The sequence below is a fragment of the Wolffia australiana genome, chromosome 1, assembly GCF_029677425.1.
Source record: "Wolffia australiana isolate 7733 chromosome 1, ASM2967742v1".
Lineage (NCBI taxonomy): Eukaryota > Viridiplantae > Streptophyta > Magnoliopsida > Alismatales > Araceae > Wolffia > Wolffia australiana.
The window spans coordinates 18743155-18754047 of NC_135835.1; the positions used below are offsets into that span (position 1 = coordinate 18743155).

At 41.3% G+C, this 10893-nt stretch overlaps 1 protein-coding gene across 1 annotated transcript; it reads right to left on the bottom strand.

Moving 5' to 3' along the window:
- Positions 1–1992: 1992 nt before the first annotated feature.
- On the bottom strand, positions 1993–3763 carry LOC144709709 (ethylene-responsive transcription factor ERF071-like). Its single transcript, XM_078583332.1, has 2 exons — positions 3557–3763; positions 1993–2446 (listed from the first exon to the last, which is right to left on the bottom strand). The coding sequence occupies exons 1-2, from the start codon at positions 3714–3716 to the stop codon at positions 2097–2099; spliced, it is 510 nt and encodes a 169-aa protein (XP_078439458.1). The 5' UTR covers positions 3717–3763; the 3' UTR covers positions 1993–2096.
- Between the last annotated feature and the right edge of the window lie 7130 nt (positions 3764–10893).

A 10893-nucleotide genomic window follows, 5' to 3' on the forward strand; every position in this document is an offset into this window, starting at 1 on the left:
AGAGAGTGAGAGAATGAGAGATTACGGGAGATAGAGAATAAGAGAACGAGAGATTGAGACTGAGAATGTGACAAAGGATGAGAGATCAAGAGGGAGAGAATGTGAAAAATACTGAAAGATACAGTTAGAAGGGAGGGAAGAGTGAGAGGGAAAGACACATAGGATAAGGAAGAGTTACATAGGAGGAGAAAGTGAGAGGGAAATAGCGAGAGAGTGAGGAATGTTGAGAGATTGAAAGAGATGAGAGGTAGAGAGCAAGAAAGTGGAAGAGAGAGAGAGAGTGATAATATTATCATTATTTTTGGTCTTTGGTCTGGTTTAACATGAGACCCCAAACTAGACCAAAACATCCAGTCAGCCTTAGAGTGTGCACCGTGGGTCTTGTTCAGTCCGATCTGACAAGTCTTTGGTCAACCTTCCCTACTCTTGATCTCTCTTCCTCTCTCTCCTCATCTTCTCTCCATTGGTATCGCTCTCCCTCTTCTCACTATCTCTCTCTTTTATCATTTTGAAATCTGTCACCACTGGCACAAATGATGGCTATCTCATCGCGTCAGTCGTCAGAGACCCTCCACCACCACCACATCATCCCTATCAAGTATTTTGTCACATCATCCATCACTATCACCCTTATAAAACATTATTGATCATTCCTCCACCACTGTGGCAAATGACATGATAGATGAAGTTTGTTGTTCCCTACTTCTATGCGATCTTCTATAACAGGATGTGAGTCACACACGCACATGTATATATATTGTAATTGTCACTGTTTTCTCTTTAAAACTAGGTTGTTAGTTATTCTTGATCAAACCATATATGACTAGGATGAAGATGAGAGAATTTCTACTAGGGAACGTGAGTGAAGAATTAAGATGATGGCTCATGGTATGAAGGATGCAAAAAGATAAAGGAATGAAAAATTATGGTTTCATGAATCAGACTTATATGGAAGCCATAAGGTTACAAACATAAAGATGTAACTTATTTTTCATGTTTTGAATTGTCATGTTCATGTAGTATTTTTTCAGATGGCGACATGATAATCCAAATATGTCATGTGATTTATTACATACATGATATCCAGCATCATATTATTACCTAAGTCAGTTATATCCATCATGAATGATACTATCTTTATCTGAATAGATACCAATTTAATGTGAATTCCCTTATTGAAGTTACACGTCATTATCAATTAGTGGAGTTGTCAAAAAACTACCACGCACGTGATAGTAACTATTGGTTCCAATCTGGCAAAGGAAATATAAGGTAGGAGCTCTTTGTGTTCTTAAAGAAATAATGTGTTATTTTACCAAGGGGGATAGGTCCCTTTCTCCAAAGTCTTTTGAGTAAGCAACTAAGTTTTAAATTCTTTATCAATTATGCAGTAAACATGAAAATAACACACATTAATTGCATTTTGTGTTGCTGCATTTCTTGCACTTCTAGTGATGCTAGATTCATTTATGAATCATCTATTATTTCTCCAAAAGTATTCATTGTCTATTAAAGATATTCCAACCCAAATTACAGAAGATTCTATCATTTTCATCATAGACCAAATCCATAATTGGACAGATCAAGAACTTCATTCAAGGGTGCAAAACATTACATGTGAATAAACATGGTCGTTCTGTTTTCTTAAGCAAATTGTTCGTTATATTTGGTTATTTCTCCAAAAGTATTAATTGTTCGCAGACCCATGTGCGGTTCTTTTGTTTGCTTTATGCGAATTTTGTTCTAGTTTCATACGAATGTCCAAATTGGTGAGAACATGTGAATTATGTTAATTTAAAACTAAAAAAAACAGAACAAAGAATAAGGCCCTGCGCGGTTCTTTTGTGCGCATTTTTTGTAGTTTCAAACAAATATAACAGAACAACCATGTCTACAAGTGGGTAGATAGGGTATGTTCTCGGTCCAGTTTTAGTTTCTAGCAACCTAAACCTTAGCTTAAGTAGGGGTGGGGCGAGCACGAGTTGGTCGATGTCTAAAAGGGGAGGGTAGAGAGTTATTTTGTCTCTAAAGTTCACAACAAGGGCAACTTTCATGCTGGTCATTTATTTACAAAGATGTGCTTACCAGCCGTCCGATCAGAATGCCAAGTCGACATCGCCAAAGATCTCCAGATCGGACGGCCCAAAGTCGAGAAGCATCTCCAGATTCAGAATCTGCGTTTCTAGTTCGGCTTGGGAGGGGGCAGGGCAGGACGAGGCTGGAAGATCCGGGAAATTAAGCTTAGCTTTCTTACCTCGTATCTCGCGCGCCGCCACGTCGTAGGCTCTCGCGGCGTCGTCCGGGCTGCCGTACGTCCCCAGCCAAACCCTAACGCCCTTACGAGGATCGCGAATCTCGGCCGCCCATTTGCCCCCCCGTCTCCGCCGTACGCCCCGGTAACCGCCCCTCCGCGGGTTGTTACGGACTGTTGACTCTTGCACGGGCCCTGAAATTGCGAATTGCGAGGTTTTAATTCTTCCCCAAATCAACTTGCACGCAAACGAGAAATTTAAATTTCTTTTTGCTGAAATAGAGTTCTGTTCGGTCGATCTAGCGGACCGAGCGAAATCAGATGCCTCGATTCGCCGCAAATCGGCAACTATTCGAGAAATCGAGCATCCGGAGAACTCGTTCTGTTGCCGGATAAACCGAATCGAGCGAAATCAGATTCCTCGATTCGCCGCAAATCGGCAACTATTCGAGAAATCGACCGTCCGGAGAACTCGTTTTGTTGCTGGATTAACCGAATCGAGGGAAATCAGATGCCTCGATTCGCCGCAAATCGGTAACTATTCGAGAAATCGACCGTCCGGAGAACTCGTTTTGTTGCTGGATTAACCGAATCGAGCGAAATCAGATGCCTCGATTCGCCGCAAATCGGCAACTATTCGGGAATCGAGCGTCCGGAGAACTCGTTTTGTTGCTGGATTAACTGAATCGAGCGAAATCAGATGCCGCGATTCGCCGCCAATCGGCAACTATTCGAGAAATCGAGCATCCGGAGAACTCGTTCTGTTGCCGGATAAACCGAATCGAGCGAAATCAGATGCCTCGCCTGGATGTAAATCGACAACTATTCGAGTGATCGAGATATAGCGAATTTACTGTTGCTACACCGAATCAAGCGAAATCAGCGATGGAACGAGGAATCGAGAATGTAATAAACTCATTGCTGCCAGTTCAACAAAAGCGAGCGAAACAACCTCGCTTCAGATCAGCAACAGAACGAGAAATCGAGCATGTAACATAAACTCATAGCTGGTAGATACAACCGAATCAAGCGAAATCAGCGACCTCGCGTTCGATAGGCAACGGAACGAGAAATCGAGCATGTAACATAAACTCATAGCTGCTAGATACAACCGAATCAAGCGAAATCAGCGACCTCGCGTCCGATGGGCAACGGAACGAGAAATCAAGCATGCAATAAACTAATTGCCACTAGAAACAACTGAATCAAGCGAAGTCAGCGCTTCAGATCGGCGACCTAAGAAGAAATCAAGCATGAAATAAACTCATTACTTCTAGATCAACAGAATCGAGCGAAATCAGCTACCTCGGGGCAGATCGGCGATCACTGAATCGGCAGATGAGCGAAAACCGTCGGCAGAAGCAGGAATCTTGTTGAGATTGTCGCGCAGATCGGTGCGCAGGGCCTTGCGGATGGCGTTGTCTTTAGAACAGACGAGATCGGAGAGAATCGCCCCACCGCACATCTTCACCTTCTCTTCCTCTTCTTCCCCTGCAACATGCGTGAGTGACTCTCAACAAGAAACCCGCCGTCTATTTATAGTTAGTCGTTTTCCGCGATAGATTATGAATTATAATTGTTATTTATTTCCAATTTTTCAGCTCTAGTGACGTGGACTGACTGTTATATCTCACATCACGAGGGGCGAAAATTTTCTGGAATTTTCTTTGTTCCATAATTAGCAAGGCGCCACTTTAGGGACATCTGATGACGTGTCTTCATCTCGACCGTTGAGAAAAGACAAGCCGTACAGTGACGATGTGTCAGTTGCATACTGTGGTAAACGAGATGATGACAACATCCTCAAACTGCATGTGGGCCAAGTAGGTAGGTTACCTCATTGGTCAACTCTGTCTAATCCAGTCGGGTTGACTCGTCAATGTCAAAGTTTTGAAAAAAAAGAAGCTCAAATCTAACATTAGATGATAAACTAATAGAGTTAATACAATAATCAAATCACATTTACTGCCGCTTCAAGAACTTGAAATGGGGAATGTTGTAGAGCATCCATGTGGGATTGCATCTATTGATTTTCGTGCATGGTGAACAAAATCAATGGGTTTATGTTTTCACTCTCTTTTTTGGATTTGACGATAAATAAAAGGTGAGATGGGAAAATATAGTTCAAGGGGGGGATAGAGTGAGAGACAGGGGGGGAGAGCATGAGCAACCAAGGACGAGAAAGTGAAAGAGTGTGTGTGAGAGAGAGTGAGATGTATAGAGCTACAGAGGGGGAAATAGTGAGAGGGTGAGATTGAGAGAGAGTGAGTGAGTCGGAATGAGAAAGCAAAAGAGTTAAAGAGTGAGAGAGTGAGAGAGTGTGTGCGAGAGAGAAAGGGAGCGAGTTTAAAAAATTGAGAGAGTGATAATGCGGGAAGGAATGATTGATTGAGAGTGAAAGAAATAGAGTTAGAGGGGGGAGAGTGAGATGGAGAGATTTAGAGGGAAGAAATAATTAGAGAGGAACAGACAATGTGAGGGAGCAAAAAAGATTGAGAGGGGTAGAAAGTGAGAACAAGAAAGACTGAGAGAGTAGAATGAGAGCAAGAAGATTGAGAATAAGAGAGTGAGAGAGTGATAATATCAGAAGGGATTACAGAATGAGGGAGTGAGAGAATGAGAGTGAAACAAATACAGTTACAGGGGGAGGGGAGAGTGAGACTAAAACACAGATGGGAAAAGGAAAATTTAGAGAAGGGAAGACAGTTTGAGTGGGATAGTGAGAGACTGAGGAAAGAGAGATAGTGGGTAAGAAAAAGGAAATAATGAGAGATTGAAAGAGAAACAGAGTGGGAAGAAGAGAGTGGACGACATATTGAGAGATTGAATGAGAGAGCAATAAAGAATGAGAGCTTGAGTGAGATGTGAGAACAAATCAGAGGTTGTGAGCAATTGAGTGAGAGAAAGAGAGAGGACAAGAGAATAAGAGAACAAGAAAGGACAGGAGATGAGAGAGTGAAAATGTGAGAAAGGATGAGATATTAAGAGAAAGAAAATGGGAGAAGGAATGAGAGATAGAGTTACAAAGGCCACTGATGACAAAGAAAACCACTGATGGAAAGAGGAAGAATGGGAGGGAAAGACACAAACAGCCAGCTTGGGTGGTGGGGGATCAGGGTTTGATTGAGGGGAGAGGGAATATGCTCTCTCTCTCTAGTGTACTAATATCATCAAAGTTCAATAAGAAGATGATAATAATATTTTAATGCTAATTTACCTTCGGTCAGTGTTATGGTTTAATGTGCAAAACCAAACTGGACCAAAAGTTTGGTCCACCCTGGAAATGCAGATTGCCAATCTAGTTTGGTCCAGTCTGACCAAACCTCACTCAGACCTTCTCTATCTACTGTCATCTGTCCACATTCCATCATCCACACCATGTTGCATTTCATTCATGACGAGAACAAAATGGAAGATATAAATGGCAGAAATGATTCCCAACTCTCAAGCTCTCTCCAATTTAGTCGTGTTGTTGCTGCTTTCATTTCCACTGCAATGTCATTGCCACATAGTTTCCTTCATGCCACCATTGCGTCAGGTATCCACCTGATCACTTGAACACCTTTCTCTCTTTCCCGTTCACTCTCTCCCCTTTATTAAATCTATAGCTAACTGTCTCCCTCTCTTGATCTCTCTCTCTCTCTCTCTTATCCTCTCAATCACTATTTCTCTCCATCCATCTTGCTCTGTTTCACTCGCACTCTGCCCCAATCCTGATTCTCTCACTTTCTCTTTTCTTCTTACTCTCCTCCCAATTTCTCCCTTTTCCCTCTCTGTTATTTGCGTGTCATTTCATTCACCAGTCATCCATCATGTATTTTTTCTCACAATGGTAAGTCACCTGATCCTCATTCTAAGAAAAAATAAAAGATGAGACGCATGTTGTTCTTTTAATCCAAGATCAATGAGAAAAACAATGTATGAATCCTTTCACTGATAAACTAAAATGATAATGGGTATAAAATTGGACAACTGTGTCATTTTTTTGAATATCCTTGAAAATATATTTTGCTGAAGTTATCTTCATATATATGATCATATGGATTAATTAAATATATAAACTTTCAGTCTATTCTAATGTACTTTGGGGGTGAAATAAGTGAAGACTTTGAGGGTTGATGAATAAAAGGCTTTGAGGGCTGAGTTAAAGGAGGTTAAGCATCGTCACACTGTGGAATAATTTGGGGTTCAAGGATGGTAGAAATCACAAAATTTTTATTTTGTTTTTATCCTTATTTTGCCTTATTTCTTGGTGTCTTGGTATTGAACATTGACATAAATGTGGTTGGGGCTTATCATGACCTTGGGCTGGATACCTACGAACAACATTAAGGACTAGACAAGCCTGCACCATACCTCAACCTCCAAAAAGTTAGAACATATTTCACTTAGTTAACTTGTAAGAGTGAATAACTCAATAAGAGAGAATAAAAACATTTTTAATGATCTAAATCACCCCGTCAATGGCTGTCACTTATTCATTTAAACCAATATCTTTCAATATGAAATAAGAAGGAGAAGGTATCGTTGGAAAACTCACTCGGTGTTCTCTCAAAATCAACTTTGTCATTTTATAATTAAATTATGATTTTTCTATAAAATATTGGTATTTTAACTATATTTTCTTATATCAAATAAGCCTCATGTATGCGGCCCTTTAGGCCCATGTAGCAGTCTATTTAATGATTCCATAGGCCCAATAATTATTTATTGGTTAAATCTATTAAATAAATATTATATATAAGAGTGAATAATTAATGATGGATGGATTTAACCCAATCAATAGGCTGAAGCCATGTATGTATAATCTTTCCTCCTCACAACACTTTTAGAATGAGTTAGGGTGCGATCGACCACCATATCTTAATCGATGGGCCTAGCTAGGACTGATGCATTAGTAAACCATCGGGGAACTCCTCCTATATTTCCACTATTTTGACCAATGATTCATTATATCCTCTTGAATCTATATCCTCTTATACTGATGGCAGATGATCCCATCTTCAACAATCAATCATCTTTACAGATTTATTTCTGCATCTGATCTGAGACTTCTATATTTTTGTCGCAATACATCCATCCATCTAAAAAATATCTTTGATTTCTTAGGTCTTAGGGATACATTAATTAAATGTGACAAGAATATGCCACATTCATGGCTATGAAGGAAACCAATATATATATATATATCTTTCCCTAAAGAGCACTCACTCTTTCACCTTAGAGTATCCACATCTCTAGTTATGTAATCAACCATATCCATCATATGAGTGGGAGCAATACGGATATTCTATCTTGATATTTTCATGTCCTTCCCAAACACCATATGAATGTGATTAGTTAGACCATATCTAATATAGGTGATCCATGTATAATTGTGTCATCATAATTCATTTATCATTACACATGTCCTTGTATATTACTATAAACATCGCATGACTATAATAATGAACATGATTAATTCCAACGGACTTTAATGAGACTTATAAGTGCCATTGGCTTGAATTCCATGTAATGATATGAAATATATGTTATACATTATCAGGGAATAAAATTTTAAATTTTGTGTTTAAGGTAATTTTACACTGAACAGTAAAAACCACATAGCTACTCATCAAGAGATCCTTTTGGAACCTCAACTACTAAGACTTCTACATTTAAGGTTGTGATGCCATACGACCACACCGGGATCGACGGTTCGTATTACAACACAGTACAAGTAATGAATTGATTTTGAGAATTCTTTTAGGTGAAATGGATGTTGATAGAAAACCCCAATGAGCAATAAGAGACGTCTACGTACTAGGGCGAACTGTCAATGAACTCCACTAAGAGAGAGGTTGATCAAGTTAGACTCCCAATGACCCTTAAGACCAATTAAGATGTCTACAGTGTAAGGAGCATTTGACGGCCCTGAGTTGTTCCAAGTATAAGAATCAACGAGTAGTCCTTTACCACAATGAAATCCTAACTCTCAACAAGTGGCTATCCTAAAACAATTATCGTCTTCGTCCTAGGTAGAGGAATTGATAGGGGAAGCCTGCACTGCACGAAGTAATAATACCGAAGTGTAATGGGAGGGAACAAGAAGATACCTGATTGGCGGAAGTCCACGGAAAGATAATCCGGTACGGTGAGATCAAGACGACAGCGAGGCACCGAAGACGGCGAGACACCGATGGCGGGAAGCCGAGATGCATGATGGAGGACCGGGGGCGCTTCACCGCAGGGCTTGGGCACGCGGTGGCGTGGGCTTGGGCGTACCGGCACGCGGCCGCGGGCGCGCGCGGGCTTGGGCGCACGGAGTCGCCGGTGCTGGGCGCAGGCGCGTGGGGCGCAAGAGTTTAGGGCGTGCGTGGAGCACGGGGCGCAGAGCTTCGGCGCACCGACGAGCGGGGCGCGGGGGCGAGCGCGGGCTTGGCACTCGGGGCACAGGCTTGGCACCCGCGGGCGAGCGCTCGGAGCACATGCACTCTGGCACCGGGCTTGGGCGCGCGGGCGCACGGAGTGCGAGTGTGCGGAGCTGGGGCATGCTGGCGTGAGGAGCGCGGGGCGTGGTCGCGTGGGGTGCCCGCGGGGCTTGGGCACGCGGGATCGCGGGCGCGCGGGGAGCAGACGCCGGTGCGAGTGCTCACAGGTGCGGGGCGCAGGTGTGCGGGTGCTGGCATCCACATTGACGAGGCGACAGTGGCGAAGGCGTGAGGGCGACAGGGAACCAGGGTTTCTTGAAAGCTAACCGCTCAAGAACCCCATTTCTTGAAGAATCCCACGAACATAAGGTGGCTTAATGGTGTCGCTGGCAGCAATTTCGTCCACGGAGTATTCTTGACGTGGGAGACGGATGCCGTTGACGATGATTGCATCAGCACGCCCTTGGAGTGATCTCAACGAGGAGGGTGGCGATGAAAAATCTTGAAAGAAGCTTCATAAGAAGACTACCCGGAAGGGGCCGGTTGTCCTTGCGGTGTCGAAGCGATCTCGGAGTGATCTCGACGAGGTCGTTGTTGGCGACGACTCACGGAGTGATCTCGACGTGAGGTGGGCGAAGGCAGCCACATTCCCACTACTCTCTAAATCCTATCTAATCTCTCTAAGCACTAAGAAAGAAAGAAGACACAAATTTCAATTCATCAAAAGCCTGTCTTACTTGGGGCATGCTATCCCCTTATAAAGGGAGGATAGGTGCCAAGTGACGTTTGTAGAGGATGAATTGTCGCGAGACGTGGTTCATCCTCTATTCAATGGTTACAAAAGGAGAATTGAAAATTAACATGGACAAGGCCCAAACACCGGCCGGGTCTGTAAAGTTCATAAAAGGAAAATACAACTGAACAAAATAAGGCGCGAAATGAAATGTTACTTACACGGAGTACTTGAACCCTGGATGGCGAGCGTCGGCGCGAGCAGCCCAATGTGGTTGGACTCGTACCGTCCCGGCATCGTCCAGATGGTCCTCCATCAGGTTTGACTTTGTGGTTTGATGGCATCATGTATAGGCATGTACAGGTGTAGTGGCTTGATGACACTCTACAACTTTGTGGTTCAGCCATGTCAGTTGTTGCCGTGGGCCTGTGGTAATAATTTTTGTTTTTTTGATGTTCATAATTTTTTAAAATTCATTAAAAATATATAAAAATACTAAAGCTTTGAAAATTCATATATTTTAGTTTATAAGGCATTTTTAAATGAAATTTTATTTATTAATTCCTTAAGTTATCTTCGTTAAATTGATGCCACGTGAGACGATTGATTAGACATTGAAAGGGTTAGTTTACCATAATAATAAACTGGAGTTAAAAAGACAAATCAGGTGTTCTTTAAATTTTGATTGTTTTGCATTAATAGTCTTCTTATTCTTTTGGATTTCGTTTTCATTCACTTATGTTTTAAAAATGACTCAATTTAAGGAATATGGTTAATATCAAGTGGTTTGACCTTGATAAAGGTCAAATATGACTAATGGACATAATTCATCTTAAAATATATAAACTTAGAGTCTTAGTGTTATAACCCAGTAATAGTGGATATATCATACAATAAGGATAATACATATCATGATAAAAATAATTAGGCATTAAAGGTAGCAAATTGTGACGTAAAGAATGCACAAGATGCATGTTATTATATCTCTAACTCGTGTAATTTCTAGTATCTTAGCAATGGAAAGTGACCTTGAAAATTGATGACTTGAGCATTGATACAATTTGAAATATAAGGTGTACCTCAAGTGGGGTTAATGAGGATGTAGTTTACTTGAACTTTTAAGGTTGAGAAACTCCTCCCCTGAACTAGTCCGTAAATAAGACCTCGTACTCTACATGTTAGTGATTACAAATAAAAATAATTAACCACATCCAAATCAACTGTTAACTTTCTCCGTTTACAATGGACAATGGATGAAAAGAGCACACAAATTAGACCAACTATTGTGATTTTTATACATAATGGTGATGACTCTCAAATATGTCATCAAATAATTAAACTTTTTAGTTCTCATTCATCAAAATTATAATGTTAATTCATGCTAATATCATGCATATGCATCATTTTGTAAAATCACTAACCCCACTTGATCCTTTGAATCAAGTGGAATATATTTAACATTTTATGGTTAGTAAACATTCAGAGACAGGTTAAGAAGA

Excerpts from the sequence above, each read along its gene's own strand:
- LOC144709709 (XM_078583332.1), bottom strand. The coding sequence starts at position 3,716 with ATGTGCGGTGGGGCGATTCTCTCCGATCTCGTCTGTTCTAAAGACAAC. Across the intron at positions 2,447-3,556 it reads GATCGCCGATCTGCCCCGAG|GGCCCGTGCAAGAGTCAACA; the intron begins GTAGCTGATTTC and ends TCGCAATTTCAG.